The sequence below is a fragment of the Diachasma alloeum genome, unplaced genomic scaffold (assembly GCF_001412515.2).
Source record: "Diachasma alloeum isolate Michigan unplaced genomic scaffold, Dall2.0 Dall_scaffold_00279, whole genome shotgun sequence".
Lineage (NCBI taxonomy): Eukaryota > Metazoa > Arthropoda > Insecta > Hymenoptera > Braconidae > Diachasma > Diachasma alloeum.
The window spans coordinates 1,211,133-1,228,066 of NW_021680418.1; the positions used below are offsets into that span (position 1 = coordinate 1,211,133).

Genomic DNA, 16,934 nt, shown 5'->3' on the forward strand with positions numbered 1-16,934 from the left:
CCCCCCTAGTCGGAAAAACTAGAGGAATGAGTGAAAAAGAGTTGAGAAATGTCTCTAGGACATACATCAGGGGATCAAGTCCCCTAACTTTTGGCTTTGCTGGAGACTTACCAGAGCAACTTTCAAAATCAACTCGCCCTCTTCGTCTCAAATGGAGAGATGAATATACCGAAAATTATTAGTAATATTTCATTCATTGAAATTTCAGTACTAAAATATCGATTGTTGTGTCTCCGCGTTTCTAAGACTTTTTTGCAGCGGGGCGAACAATGTCGAAGGAATAAGCAGCGGCACTATAGTTTGCATACTGCTCAACAAGAGTCTTGCATGTAACGTATTGACATGAACGATGAGGCACTTGTACCTGTGGTGATACCGCGTGCGTATTTTCACATACTTAAATAAAAGATGAAATTCATCCCGGGGAGTTTGGGTACAAACGTAACGGGAATATGGATATATTCACTCGAGTTAACGCTGAGAATGCTTTTGTTCCGGGAAGACGACTTTTCCAGACCAATGAGCCTCCTCATGCCTATCTAACCTTGTACAATATTGGCCCATACCTAGAGTGAAAGAGAGGCGACCTCGATGTTACACGTCGTTTGACTCACTTTACTCGTATCGTTTAGATTTACTACACCATCCTCCCCTGCAGGGGAGGGGATTTATATTTTTCTTGAGAAATTATGAATTGTCAAGCCCTTCATCACACTACGTTCCCCATTCGCCATTTATTCGCATCCTTCCACTTTATTTCATTTTATTTTTTTCACTTTTACTCTTCCACATCATTGAAGCCCACTGCACTCCAACGGTGCATTATTGATTGCGCCCTGAGGAAAAGATCAAACTAGCCGTAGTTGCAACAAAAGACGCACACCACCCCTCGCTTCTTTCATCGTTCTCTTTCATTTGATGGTTCGTACTGTGCAGCAGTTTCTTGAGGAAACACGAGACTATAGATGAAAACCTCGTGACCCCAGCGTCAAAGTCGAGAGTATACACGAGGACATTCTCATCGTGTCATCGTTCACCGCCCCTCTTGTCCTGAAATACGAAAGCACTGGATATGTTCAGTGGAGTAAGGACACTGTTGTTTCTGTTGAGGCTCTGACCTCCTCGCAAACTCACCCCTTTTCGGTAATTTAATCTCCTCTTAATCCACTGACATCGATTGAAATGGGTAAACTAGAGGCCTCAGTGCAGATGAATTTCGATTCAGGATTCAGTATCATCCCAGTATTTGCGTTTCCACTATTTTCAACTATTTTCTTCCAATTGAATGGAATTGGAATGTGTTATTGTCTATTGGTTACAACTATTTGCATTTTTCGTTTTTTTCTAAAGAGGAAAATAAATCAAATGTTTATTGCAATAAAGAAAAGAAAGGAATTTTTATGCACAATTCTCTCATTTCTCCTAGTTGGTAATGGCATTTTCATTTTCTGCCGAATCCTTTGTAACGTGAAACACGAGATTTTGTGGATAAAATAGAAGAAATAGAAGAAATGAACATGCCCAGAGAAAATGCGTTCACGTAAGCGTGAGAAATAAAATCATGAGAAAAAGACTAGCGCTATTAACTCTTTTACATTTTCTCCCAGAGTTTTACAACAGTAAGTTACTCGAAAAAAATTTATTATATTCCATGTAAAGTATGAATATTAACGCTGAGAATGAATTGACGTGTAAAGTTTTTTTTGTTTTTCTCCAAGCTTTTTTATAATCCAAGTTTTTTAACCCTCCGATGGCAAAATAATGACGATAAAACAGTTGGGACTCGACGAGTGAATTGACTTTTTCGAAAATAGGTCAATTACTCTTAAAGCCTATGGTAGGTGCAGATACGCCGAGCCATCAATCATAAATTCAAGCGTGAACAATGTTATAACAAAGTTGAAAACTCAATCGTGCTGGAAAGCATTAAATCCCTTCTGCATATGCAACCGATGAAGGGAGGAAGAGAGAAAAAAAATGGGATGAAAAGTTTGGAATCTATGCGGTGAAATTGGCTATTTTCGATGTAACATGATTTTATGTGTATGTATATGTATTCCAGTTATTCCGGGTGAAATTGAAATTCATTCGACAGTTAATCCACTTGGATTGTCATATTTTTTGTTTCAATCTCCTCTACTCATCTCAAATCAGCTTGTGAGTACGACAAATTGAGCCAAACTCGTATACATGACATTTGTTTTTGCATCGATACATTTATCACACTCTGATAACTGCGATGCACCCCTCGCATCCTTCCGCTAGTCTTTCTTTTTCCGCCTGGCCGAATCAATATTTTGTCCACGCGGCAAATGTCGGGAATAGGTATTAGAGATCGAGAGGTAAGGGGCAGTTGCGTCGATGGTGAGAATGATCAACACTAAAAGAGGGCTTCACAAGTGTTTAAGCTATACTAAATATTTGAGATAAGAGATTGAGAGGGGAGAGCACATACGGATGTTTCTTCGGAAGGAAAGGGCGTTCGTAGGGCCCTTTATCGTTGAGTGGGGATTTTAATCTTCAAAGAGTGCGTAGAATGGATGTGAGTGAGCTTCTGTTCAAATATACTGGTGGAGTAAAAAGAATCATTCTTTTCCGGAGGGATGTGTATAGAATGATGTGTTATAAACAATAAAATTTGATTTTTTCACTCTCTTGAAAAGTACTAGTCGACTGAAATTTCATCATTAGTTGTCAATGAGAACTAATATTAAAGGCATCTCTATTCTCCTATCGCATCTGATAGCCATTTCTCAAGCCGATAATGCTCTACCCTAGTAGCAACTGTGTCAAATGAATATTCTGGGGGCACTGAATCTATTATCGAATAATCAGCCACAAACTCCCCGAATGATAGATCCTCCGGATCCGATAGCTTCTTCTGGCACAAATCATAGCGTACTCGACTAATTATCAATAACATTCTAGGCTAAAAGACGGCCCTCCATTTGTGGTCATCCCCTGCCATAGTAATTTCAGCAATTACTGAGCCTAGCCTCTAAACAACTCTAGTTATACAGCCACCGTGAGTATATATACATAGTATACATATGTATTGTCAGTCGTGATTTTCGCGGCATTTGGTTTTCGCTTCAGCCATGGATAAAATAAGCGTAACAGTTTCCAATGTACTGTAACGGTCAGTGAACAGTGCAAACATATAAGCCAGCTGTATTAAAAATATTCGTCCACAAAATGGTCACTGATGGCTATGGCTTTTCACACCAGTGAGTACGAGTGTCAATTATTATAGGGATTTTTGTATTTTTGTCTTTGCTCTTTATGATTATCATCATTTCAATTACTACCATGAAGTTGACATATCAGACTTTTGATTATTGGGATTAACTGAAAGAATGCTCAACAAAATTTCCAGTTGCCAGTACGAAACGCTGAATCCGATCACGATTCACCATCTCCCCAATATTGCCAGAGTACACTTGTTATTTCTTTTGTATAAATTTCTTTCCTATTATTATCTGGAGGCGCTGATGTACGATGTACCATGTCGGAACCCTATACCATTTCACTCTCTCGCATTCATATACCTCCCTCAGAAGATATTGTCAACGCCTCGACGCCCACTGATTTTTTATCCCCAGGGGTGGCTGCTCTATACACGTACCAATCATGAAAAAAATGGAAATGTCTCTCGTTGTTTTGCCGTTTTTGTTTTAGTCTTCTTTTGGCACCACAAATGGAACAATGTCTCTTGGCAAAGGCGACGCCAAATGCTTTGGCATTTCCACATTTCCACATCATGTAGTCAGAAATATTTTTATTCCTCTTTGACTTTTCAAAGCAACTCACTCAAAGGACATAATATTACTTCATTTTTGTTTCCATGGCCGACGGTATAGTTGGCCATTAATTATGATAAATGAGAAAATGAAGAATGAGCCATTTTATTTCATTGTGAAGGTCTCTCTCGTCGATGATGGGGCTGAAATACGTGAAATACGTAGGAGCTAGACGGCCAATTATTGTTGTCTTTTGCTAAAACCCTCCAATTTCAGTTCAGGTTATTTTTCTTTTCAATTTGTCTTCGTGTCTCGCTGCATGAGAGGCGGAAATGGCCAGTTTTTTTTACACTTGCTGACAAGTGTCCACAAGTGACGGTTCTGGTGAAATTTCAAGGAATTTCGACATTGAAAATTCCCAATTTGGATGAAAAAGTTGATGGGAATTATGGATAAATATTATATATTCTCGAATTTCAAATGATTTGAATACAAAGAACAAGAATTGGGTACAAAAAATATTAATGTTTTGTTGCGCACAAAAATGTGCGCAAATTGTATTGAATTCCCGCTGTAAATTTGAAATTTCATTATTTTCCACACTCTAAATAAAATTAAATGTCCCTCGCAGTTGTTGTTTCTTCAACTAGCTTGTTCTAGTTGAAATTCTAATATTATTCCGCACCGCACAATATCTTTGAGTAAACAAATAAGAAACGAATGCTCGTACAAATCTCGGAATAATATCCTTAAAAATTTTCAATTCCTCTTTTCACGATCCGACCATCACGATTGTTTTTTCAATATTTCCACACAAATAGAATAGCCACCACTCTCACACTTTGTGATAAGTGAGATGATAATTGTCGATCCAACTCATGTGAATTTTTCAAATGCGAGTGTAATTCAACAGAATAACCGCGCATCAATCCCCAAAATAGAACGAGTGAGGATACGCCTGGGATTAACTGATGGAGATGCGCGATATCCATCCTGAAAAGCGCATTGGTACTTGGTAAAACGATTCTGCGGTAAAATAATTGTTTTTGAAACGTTGTAACTGCCGGTGTCCAGCCGACATGGGGAGGAGGGATGTGGCGGTGAACAGCAAATGTGTGGGAATGGAATTGTTGAGGTGAGACACAGAGAGTTTTCGAGTTTTCGAAATCGCGCTTCTCTCGCGGTTTTGCCAGTTCAGTCTGCACCAGTCGATTTCCATTTGGCCTCTCCCATCCGTTCTATTCTCCATAAGCAACCCCCCACCCAATATTCCTGGCGTACGGATCCACTCTGACCCCCGCGATCCATCACCCATAACATTGAGTTGAACGCAACCGAGCCGTAAAAAATAAAAGCCAACAACAAGTTGAAACAAAAAAAGCTAGAGAGAGAGAGAGAGAGAGAGATGAAAAAACAAACGAAGAAAGAAAATGAATGAAAAAAAAAAAAACGAAAAGGCAAGTGCACAAAACACAAATAAAAAAAAGTATATATGCAAATGCCTGTTACGAGTCGTTGAAAAGTTTGGAATAATAAATTTCAGGGGAGTAGAAAATGGCGTGGGAGAGAGGCGTGGTAGAAGTACTCGACGAGAAGCTTCATTGGAACAACGAAACGCTACGGACATACGCATAAATAGAGCTGGATTGGAATTCACGTATAGAGGGGAGATAAAATGAATGCTCTGGCATAGTATGAAAGTAGAGGAAAAACTCTGTGGATGTCCATTTTTCCGGGGCTAACGGTTTTTTTTTCTTTTTCTTTTTTTTTTCTTGTTTTTCAATTGTTAGTGCACAGTAAATTGGCTTTGTATGGTTTCATTTGTATTTTGGACTCTTGATGTTTTTGGAGCTAATGACCAAGTTGATTGTTTGGAGAGGAAAAATTGAGACTGTCGGCGGGAGATTTATATCAAAGAAAGTTTGCTGAGAAAATACACGAGCTTTTATGTAATAAAGTTTAAAAGCAAAGGCAAGTGTCGTCGGAGTGTCGTTTTGGGGTTAAGATAAATGCGTTAGCACAATTTACATGGTTTCGTGGGTCTTCCGTTTTGACACCACCGAAATTCCAAAGGTAAATAAATCTGAGTTGGTGAGAGTTCTAGGGGGATTAATTTACTGGTAAGAATTTTCCATTGAAATTGTGCGTTGCTAAATTTTTACATCTTGCCATTTCGTTAAAAAAAAAAAAATAAACACTCTTTTCCAAAGAGTGCAAATTTTACGTGGAATCTTGAATATTTCGATAATGTTCAAGTTGACAACATTCTTATTTTTTTCAATGGTTTCATATAGCTCAGTTGATATATACGAACACTGCATCCCTCTTTTAAATTAATGCCCGATAATTCAATCGGCCGATTGCCGCAGACTTGAAACTGTTATGGACATTGAAAAGTTTTCATCTCTGTTATTCGTTTCATAAAACACTCCGCTGAGATTATGAATATTCACATGCGCTTTCGGCGTTGATGAATTTAAAATTTAAACGGGCATCACTCGTGAATCATGCATGCCACAGAATTTCTGGTTAATTGTGACTTCAGTAAACCGAAATAGTCATAATTTTATATACATTTTGTCGCCGTAAAATATTGAATACGTGGGGATTTTCCGCTGGGGTTTTAATTGAATGAGTTTTCATGGATAAATTATGAGGTAAATATTTACCTCCTTTTGGTGAGTCTGTTGAGCCATATTGTCGTACGCCTGCAACAAAAAATAAAATGTCAAATTAGTTGATTGATTTTTTCATGAAAAGAGCCAATAATGTGTGCGTAAATGAATGTTTGTCTTTGAAAATACTAATGGAAAGTATTTTTTCTTAGAATAATATTCAAGTTTTTTTTACGCTCAAGACTCAACAGTCTTCAAGTGTGAATAAAGCTTCTATCTCAAATCACAATTTGATAAACAAATCGCCTCCTCCTCCTCCTCCTCCTCTCCCCATAATAGATAACTACCCAATTGCCAATTTCTATTTGCCTACAACTCGGAAATTATGGCAAAACCAAATAGCAAACATTGATAAAAATTTTCAATTTCCGTAATGTATCATATACGCTCGGAGACACGTATATCCACGGGAAGAGAATATAATTTGGCAGGCGTATAGAGAGGAACGTACGTATTCTCCGAGGCAAAGACACCCACCCATCTTCAATTTTGAACGGACGTATATATATATATATATATATATATATATATATATATATATATATATATATATTCGCGTATTGGTATAGAGCGTCGTGAGACGCCTGGAGCATGACTTGGAATATGAAACCCATCTTGAGGGGATTCACTGCTGTACATATCATTCCACCATAGAACAGGATTTGCTCTTTAGGTGTGGAATCTATCACGATAAAAAATTGTACCGAGTATGAGGGCTATTTGCATAAAAGTCAAATCCCAAGCTCTCTCGTGCAGTGTCCCTCAGGTTATATATAATATATATCCTATAAAATATGTGATAGTAAAAAGTGTCGTGACTTTTTTTTTGTTTTTTATTCAACGCATGACATGACATTTTTTTTGAAAATGACAATATGAATTAAAAGAGAAGACTAGCAGGATTAAAATGATTTTCACGAAAATGACCCAAACATCATATTAATTTTCAATTTTTTTGTCAATTTATCATGTTTGAATATTTCATCTCTCCCTGAACACCATGAGAATGTAAAAAGATGCCATCGAAAATGACATGGCACCTGAATGCATAAAAAGAGGTGTTATAATGCAAAAGGTAAAACTCAAAAAGCCTCTTCAGCCAAATTATTATGTTTGGTGGAAGCTGGAAGCCTTCCAGACGAGGGGTTACCATGCCTACCAAGTTCTTTTTAGGGGAGACACAACGTGTTACACACAGGCGTTGAAACCACGACGAAAATGCTCCAACTTTTTCCAACAATAGGATAACGGGAAAAGTTGACGGGGAGCAAAGGAGGGCCGCCAATTGCGAAATAAACGGTGAGTACCATGCGGAACGAGTTAAAAGCCGGATGCTACTTGTTCCTTGAGTTATTGATTTTTTACTCTCAACTCTCAACTTGCAGATTAATTGAATTTCAATTAAAGACATTTAGAGGAAAATAAATTTTCCAAGATTCCAGCTGTTACCTTCGCCAATTCAAGGACTACTTCCCCGTTAATCCTCATCAAGATAACTGACTTGAAGCATCACACGAGGAAATGTAATTAACTATATATCTCCCCCTTGTACTCACCAAGTTGCGCGTGCATGTTGTATAATGGGCTAATCGCCCCAAAACATGGCATGACTGCGTAAACTAGTCCCCCGGAAATAGTGAAATTACGCCTGACATATGATGAGCACAATGTTTTTAATGACAATCTCACCATCTCACCATTCCGCATGCACAGGCCAAAGCAACTGTCGACTACATACGACACGTACGATAACACGAGCCAATGAGCCAATGAGCCAATGTGTTGTGCTCGATTGTATGATGCTCATAATATCAGTTCACTCTGCATCATTAATAACTGGGCTTGCAGGACAAGCATCCAGTGATATCGCTTGAATTTCGATTGATAAGATCTTGGATGGATCTTTATTAGGTATTAATAATGAAAATGTTTTAAACTTGAGGAAAAATATGTATTAGCATTGTCGAAGCATACGTGACATATAGAGTGGTTATATGGGTCCCTCCCCCCTATTGGATCGATACAGGAAAATTGGAGAAACAAGAGAAGCAAAGTGGTGAGGGTGGTGAGGGTTGAAGCCCGAGCTCTCGATTAATGCAAATGTCTAACCTATTGGAGGATACAGCTAACCAATGCTGTAGAATGTCCAGAATCGGGGATAGTGGACAAAGGGGCTCCGCGGAGCAAGTGAGCAGACTACGTCCACCCTGAATTAACCGCTGGCCAATTCCCCTTTCCCTCTCTCAGTTACTGTCCTTGTCATCTCATGCGTTCGATCCACCTCGTTTCGTACGTACAGTTAGGGTGCACCCCAACGACCGCAACGCTTCAATTTCAAATGCTAATCAGTTCGTCCAGCTCTCGTACCAACAGCTTAATGTCTATACACGTATATTCTCCATTACATGCGGGGAAATGTCTTCAGTCAAAAGGCTGTCTGTAGGTATTATCGAGAGAATGTATCCGTGATACGTGCATGTGCTGAAAAGCTGGATGGATTTTTTATTATTTTATTTTATTTTTTTAAACTTTACCTTGTAAATTGAATCCTGTAATAAATTAATGAGATATTTGAAAAAAATTTCCGTCATTGTCGAGTTGTGTGGAAATTCCTTTGAGGATCATGAAAATCCGGCAAAGCCGCTTTCAATTTAATGAAGAAAATTTCACCTCCCAGAAAATTAATTCTCGTGAGAAAAAAGAATAGTGGAGTAATTGAATTAAATTTCCCTCTCACTTGAGTGGACCTCTCGTTCCTCCCAAAGCTTTCATTATTATACCCGTAGACTGTTGAACAATAAGTACAACGTGCAATGAGAATCAAGTATTGAATTTTATTCAATCCCTCCAACTTAGGTATATCGTAATTTCCATTACCATGAATATTAAGAAAGGGAAAAGAGCACGAAAAGGATGAGCCTGAGGCTTGGGCAATATGGTAATTGAAATTGTTCCCTCAATGAGATGGCTTCATATTAATTTTCAAAACTATGCAAATCCTCCCTTGGGCAAGAATTTAATAACCAAGGAAGGAAAATTGCTGATAATTTGTTTTTACAATTATTTATTCATTGTTTTTGAAAATTATTAGCAATGTGGAAAACATATATATATATATATATATATATATATATATATATTGTCAAAAATATATAATATAATATAATTAATAGTGTTCAGACGCACGTGATACGACCCAAGGAGTTCACCGAGGCGCATCTCTACAACTCCCAGTGGCGTGACTCACCTAGTCCAAAAGCCCGGAACCTAGTGCAAGCTCTCCCTCAACCATTGACTTCCGTTGGTGTTTGGGCCACACTTGATATACGGTTGTGTATACATCACCGCACTGGTACCGTCCTAACGGAGTATAGATTACCAAAGGTGCTGTGCACAATGGCGTGTAATCAACGTCTGCAGGCGCGCGTTAATATTAAATTGTCCCTTGGTTCTCTAGTCTTGTACCACTGACATTACCCCTGTGGTCTGTGCTTTCCGGATAGGTGTCATTCAATGCCGTTTCAAGTGTGCTATCTTGATTTTAGGAGCTTTGGGGGAAGAAAAATGACACTAGTCAAGTAGGTCATTTTCGCCCTATATAGTACATACATCAATTGAATGTCAAATAACAGTCTCTGTGATTGATACCACCCCCGTCCTCCAACGTGAAATCTGACCCTCCACTCGAATATATTGTATTTTAATATAAATCCCCGAGCCCCGGCCGGGCCAAAATCCCAAGCCGGCTGTGTGGCGCACTTGGTAGCAGCATGAGATTCACAACCTCAAGCTCCCAGGTTCGAGCCCCGTCTGGGCCAAAATTCCGCACCAATTTTTCATCACAATTTTCCACATAATATTCAACTGAAAATTGAATACAATTTTCCAACCGAATATTCCACGGAATTTTCAACTGAAAAATCCACTCCACATTCAACATTCCCTGGCTGAAGGCCCTCGGGCGATGGCCGCGTTGGCAAGTTAACCCTTGCAATGAAAAACCGGTGAATTTTTTTTATAAATCCCAGGGCCGCACCCAGGGAGTGATGGTCAACTCTCGTTGCTCGTGACAGCACTGCGTTAATTCCTTGGGGATTATCGAAATTATGCCAACGAAGGTACCAGTACCCAATACAAGTATTACCGGTATTAACTCGACTTATCCAAAATCATTGATGTCGACATATTTGTCATACTTAAAATGTGAAAATAAATTCCATCAAATAAAAGCACAGCCACTTTTTTTCCTAAGAAAAAAAAAATCTTTTAAATTCGGTGACTTTTTGTTTTCTATAAAACGTCCTGGTCTTAGGACTAAAACGGAAAAACCTCTTATTTTTGTGTCTAATGTATTAAAGAGACGAGTTTTGTAACTGTTGCAAATGTAAACTATAAATAGCACCGCTGAAAATGTTCAGGCAGACGGGGCAGAAATTTCGAAGGCTGCTAGCAAGTTTGCACTTATCTGCGGTCGTTATTATTTCGTCCCCGTTTATGAAAAGCAATCGAGGATGACTAAACACCCCGAGAGATACGGTACAACTCCCGTCATATCAGTCTCTTTCTCTCTCTCTTCCTCCAACCTCTAAGCAAGTTTTGGTTATCTCGAGTGACGTCAAAAGCCCGTTTGGTTATCATATCGGGCTATGTGTGGGGGGGTCCAATGGTCCGATGGTCCAATGGTCCAATGGTCCAATGGTGATAGAGGTGGCGCCAGTTTCTCACGCCAGTGAGCCAAGTTTAATGACATCAAAACCGCAAAGAACTTTAACGATGGCCTTTGGAGTAAGTGAACAAAGTTAAGTGGAGTTGGGATCAACTTGTCTCAGATATCTAAGCCAGAGATCGGGGCGGCAAAGATCTCAGCAAACTTTTCAATTCACAATTTACCAGTTGATGCTGTTACTGATTCGCAGATTCTGGTTCAAGACTAATAGTGTTAACAAATTTCACAATAAGGCGTTAATTCTACATACGCAAGTATAGTATAAATGAACAATTTTTCTCTTGACATAAAAAGTTAAAAACCAAAAGAGTGTGCATCTAGTATATTTATGCTCAATCACGCCTTGAAATTGGTTGAAACACTTGGCCTAGCGTACAATCACCGTGAATAAGCCCACATTGGTGAAGCTACTCTGGCACTCATCGAACCCCCCTTGAAAGGCAGCACTGTGTAAACTTGAATCGGGTCGAGAGTTTCACGTTTCCTAGCACCAAACTGGATATTTCCAGCCCCCTCTCGTGACCCCAGGGGTATTCAAGGATTCTGCACTCGCCACAACTGGGGCGATTGAACGGATGAAATTTCTGTGGGTCAACAGAAGTATGGAGCTCGCCAAAAGCCGTGGAAAATGCAGGTGAAATTTTCGTGGGAAAAAAAAAACTACGGAATCCCTATCTCAAATTCAGTGTTTTTTTAAAGATTTTTTTTGTTTTTTTTTTGTTTTTTTTTTTCTATAGAAGCAGCCGAGTAGTGGTTTGGTGAGTGTTAAAAAGCCACTGGGGCTGATACTAAATTAACATGCCAAAGGGGGCCTCGCTATTCTGAGCTCTGAAAATACCGCTACACTGTGTGTTTAGTATAGTAGGTTACTTTTTCTCAACCACTATTGATGTCAGGTCTTAATGAAAATATACAGTCTGCACTTAACAACATCACGCATCGTACATCATTCATTTTTTTCTCACTTTTTCATCCCACTGCTACTTTGGTGGAATTTGTTCTCGTTATTCAAACTATTCTCTATTGTTTACGAGACTTTTTGAAAGTCTCAAAAAGAAGTTTTCGAAAGTTGTTTGTCTTAATTGTCTTAATTTCGTGACTTGTATAATATTTCAAGATGAGAGAGAGAATTTGATAAATTTTCTAAAGAAATCGTTATATGATGGTGGAAATAACCTCTAATGCAGAATATCTCAAGACCAAGTGTAAAACCCACAGACAAACACCTGTTAACCAAACCAGAGTTGACGATCGGTGTGTATACACATTATTCCAGCGCTTGGAGTGTGTATATAGACTCTGAGAACCACCAGAATTTCGAGAGGGCTTGGGAAAATTGTGCCACGTTTTCACTTTAAATTTACAGAGGGATGGACTGACAAAGTTGTCACACTTTGGAAGAGTCACTTTTGAATGAGTGTTGATAATGAGTTTAAAAAAAGAAGAAGAAAAAACCTTTGACAATTTTCAATTGAAGGGAAAAAAAATGTTAAAAGCTGCCAAAAGGAGAGGATTTATTCCAACTCTCATCTTCTCTACCCAGCTATGAACTTGTGTGAACATTATCATCAAAATCCAGCTCACCATGACAAATCTTCACTAACGAGCTTTTGCAAATAAATGGACCACGTGATAAATCCAATTTCGCTTTTCACATGCTCTCATTTAGAGTCTCTGCAGGGGTTATCCTTCTCCTCTCTATTTTTCGTTTGTGATTCCCTTGGCAACGTGCGTAATATCGACCCTATAAAATTCAGACTTCACTGGGATGTGAATTTACGTGGAATATAACATGTCCACTGTCCAGTCTAGTTGATCGTAAAAACTACCCACTGGGTTCAGGTAGCAATCAAATTCTTTTGTCTGCGGTATGTAACGGCTTTGTTGACATCTTTTTTCATATTTAAGGATATTTTTGTCTGAATTTTCAGTGTTGAAGGCCGGAAATTTCCAACATTTCCATTTGGTGGTGATGTTTCCATAAAAATTGTAGGAAAATTTTGTTATTGAAAATTCGACAATTTTCAATGAAAATTCACGTTTTAATTTGTACTTTTATCAACATCAAATAAAGAGTGTGATATGTGATTCAAATGTATCATCTAGCTCTTTATTTAATTCATCAAAAGCCATAAAAATGGAAAAATATTGAAGTAAAAACTTTGGCTAATATAAATTTTCAATTTCGCCACTCCAATATTCCAAATTTGCCATTAAAAATAATCCCACCACAACTATCTCATCCAGCTTTCACCCCAGATGTACTCCAGACAACCCGACAAATGTGACCTGATTAAAAATAGAAGCTATACATAACAGACAGCCACATACAATGTTAATGATGATATAATAACAAGGATAAAACAAACAAATCTCGCCAGTCCTAGCCGAAATAATGCGCCCAACATGTGTAAATTCTCCAACTAAACATGGCAAACCGAAAAACCCAGCAGAGCAGAGGCATTGATAAATGCCCAGTTTTCCAGCATAATTATCCAACGGACTTGTCTCATAAAGTCAGTAATTTATATTAAAAAACTTACAATTCTTCGGGATTAAGCCATCTGTATGAATAAGAGGATACTCCCCCTAGCCAGGAAACACAGAGTGGAAATAAGATGAGCGCTTATTAGAAATACTCCCTCCTTCACAGGTGATAGTTACTCAAGTGTACTGTAACTCCTGAGTGAAGGGCAAAAGTTTTAAATCCCGCACTAATTTCTCACCTGTTCAACGCCACGGCAGTGGTCAAGTCAACACGAAGTTGATTTTTTTTTTTTCACCTGTCTGAATAATTCACGATTGCAGGGAAACTGCAATGAATAATTGTAATGGGGTTAGCATTGTCACGTGACCGTGGGATTTTCGAGTAGATATAACGCCACTTATCCGTTTGGGCGATAGCAGTGTCGCAAAAACTCTCGAGATAATAATTTCACGCAAAGCCCCCGGAGCTCTTTGCAGACCACTGCAAAAAGTTAACTCCCAAGGATTTTGGCTCTCCTCCTATTGGGGTACTTGAGCCATACTCCTATGCAAGTTACGGCAGTAGGTCCTATATTTATTTCAAATCATTATAAAAATATTTATAAAACATGGTGTCCTCTTACGATGCTATTTTGAAATTTCAGTTATTACCAAAGGTTGGCGCCATTTTCCCGATGAGTTGTGAAAAAATTGTCAAGAAGAAATTAATGTCAAGAGTTTAACTAAATGGCCGAGTGTAAGTCGGAGTTGGAGTCAAGAGTTTGGTGTATGTAAGTTGGGGGGTATAAGTGGAGGCACTCCTACCAACTCCATTTGGCATTAATCCAAGTTTATCTCTCGCCCTTTATCTCAACTCCTGTCTCACTCTTGTTCTCGCCAGCAACGCTAAATTGACACACATAACCGTCTGGTACGTCGCTGACTTTTGTGTCCTGATACTCCAAGCCACAAGCGATCATCGTGAATCCGTGGAACATTGTCGGTAACCGCGCAAAGTTTCGATCCATTGGAAATTGCGATTTCTAACGTAAACTTGAGTGTTAGATGTTGGTGGCTCCATCGGTTTCATGTTATAAAGTAGGACCGTCATTTACTCAAACTTCACAATGCCTTCAATCAGCCACGAATGAAACTTACCAATCGTCTTTTGTATTGGTAATGGCTTCGTTCATATAGAGACCAAGGGGGGGGGGGGGGGGGGAAACTCTTGTAACTTTATGNACCAAGGGGGGGGGGGGGGGGAGGGGGTGAAACTCTTGTAACTTTATGGCGTGGATGATTCCATCAATACGTCGATGGGAATATGAAACTTTGTTGCAATATGGGTTGAGAGAGATTCCTTCGTCTATTTTGCTATATCTACTATCTCACATTTACTGCTGATAGATGAAGTTTGATTTACTTGCCTCTCCAATCTTCATAAGTTTGGAACAATTTAAACTGGAATGAAAATGTCGAAATGAAACAACTTTCGACAGGGCAATATCACAATAGGATTGATGAGCTTTCATTTATTTGCCTCTCCATTTCAATTTAAATCAAATAAACTCAAGTAAAAATTTCAAACTATGAAAGAAACAGAATTGTAAAATCTCTCCTCACATGGAGACAAGACTACACCTATCACATGTAAAACAATAAAAAAAATGTAAAATTTCCGAATAACGCTTGAGGTTTTTCAATTGGCTATGGAGAAGGTATAGAGAAGGATTACTTCAAACTGCTAAAGTATTGACAAGTCCTCCTCGTCTCCCCCCACCAATAATAACGCACAAGTATTAAGAAGGAATAAATGAGAGATTTCTTTTGTCCGTCTGTTGAATCCGGATAAAAGCACTTTTGGGTGGTAGGATTCTCTCTCTCTCTCATTTTCAGGGGTGTGTCTAGCCCTCCGGCGACGAGCGATCGATAGCAAGACACAGAAATTTTCACTGAAATGGAAGAACAGAAGACTTAGAAATGAGTGGGTGGGTGGGAGGATGTTCTCTGTGACTGCGGGGACCCTTTGGTCTGACACTAACGACGATTTTCTAGTCTTGCAGCGAGTGAAAACGAATACGAATGTCCGTGCTAGAGAGTACTGATCGGTATAACGCCAGAGGCAAATATAAGTGAATACTTGTTCCTTCCCCTCTTTTTCTCTTTTACCGTAACACAGCAAACTGGATAGTAGAACACGGTCCATCACAATGAGAGGGAGAGAGAGAGAGAGAGACAATCAGCCGGTAATTTGCGAGGTGGTATGTATCAGCGGAGGAAACTCGAGCCAAAAAAAAAATCACCGAGTGACAAGAGTATAGAGGAGCAGAGGCGGCTTAGGGCGATATTGCCCGAGACGCCTCAGTAAAAAATTACAAGACATAAATTAAAAATGTCGAAAAATAAACGTTTGGAATTAACAATATAATAACAAGTTGTATCTGAAATTCAGTTATTGCATTGTGTCATCAACGCTACTATATGCACAGAAATCGTCCTCTCACTCCCCCCTGCTCCCATCGCCCTGAAATGAAATTTATTTTTCCAGAATAAAATTAGATTTCGACTAGATGACATGTTCTTTATCCAATGTGGCACGCTTCACGCGCTATTATCTGACTTTGATAATCGTAACGTTGGGTGTCGACGTTGTCAAATGCAATCTACCTTGAGCGCTTGTAAAGTGAAGAAAACAGATAAAAGCCTCGCGGCGGATCGTTGATGTAAAAAGACCAGCGCTGGCGAGGAAGAGAATAGAGCTTATACCTAGATGTTTGTCCTACATTGCCGTGGAATGAATATAGGGAGTTGAAGATATAAGGGAAAAGGAGAAAGAGGAGCCCTCCCCCCGACAAGTCGACAGGACACGGCCAGACGTCCAAAATGATTGCCGGATGTGACACCGACGACCGGGTAAACGCTTTATCGTCGAGCTAACGAGGCAGTCTCACCTCCATATCCCTCGAAATACACTGGTGTGAGTTTCACTGTCCTCTTCACATGCACATACAGCATATCAGACTATCAGACTACATTTACACCAGTGAAAATCAGTCGACGCGTGCTCTGCTTCCTCTCGACCAACACCACCACCACCACCACCACCACCACCGCTACTATCACATGCCGAAAAACCTGGCCAAATAAATTTTACCTTTTTACGACAGAGATTTATGAAAGCTATTCTCTACGCGTTACCGCCCCCTCCGGCACTCATCCACAGTGTGCCCATTCCACCACGACAACCACCGTCCAAGCACTCTTTCCATCTCCACCCTTCGTCCCATTTATCTATTTCTATCTATTCATCTCTTTCCCACGCAGTTT

The 16,934-nt window shown here is 39.3% G+C and overlaps 1 protein-coding gene across 1 annotated transcript in view; it reads right to left on the reverse strand.

Moving 5' to 3' along the window:
• The window catches only part of LOC107038299 (MAM domain-containing glycosylphosphatidylinositol anchor protein 1), a 94,882-nt gene that overhangs the window by 60,709 nt on the left and 17,239 nt on the right, over positions 1–16,934 (reverse strand). Inside the window, exon 3 of the mRNA XM_015257326.2 lies at positions 6,410–6,448. Within this exon, the coding sequence (XP_015112812.1) occupies positions 6,410–6,448 (39 nt within the window). The remainder of the gene's footprint in view (positions 1–6,409; positions 6,449–16,934) is intronic.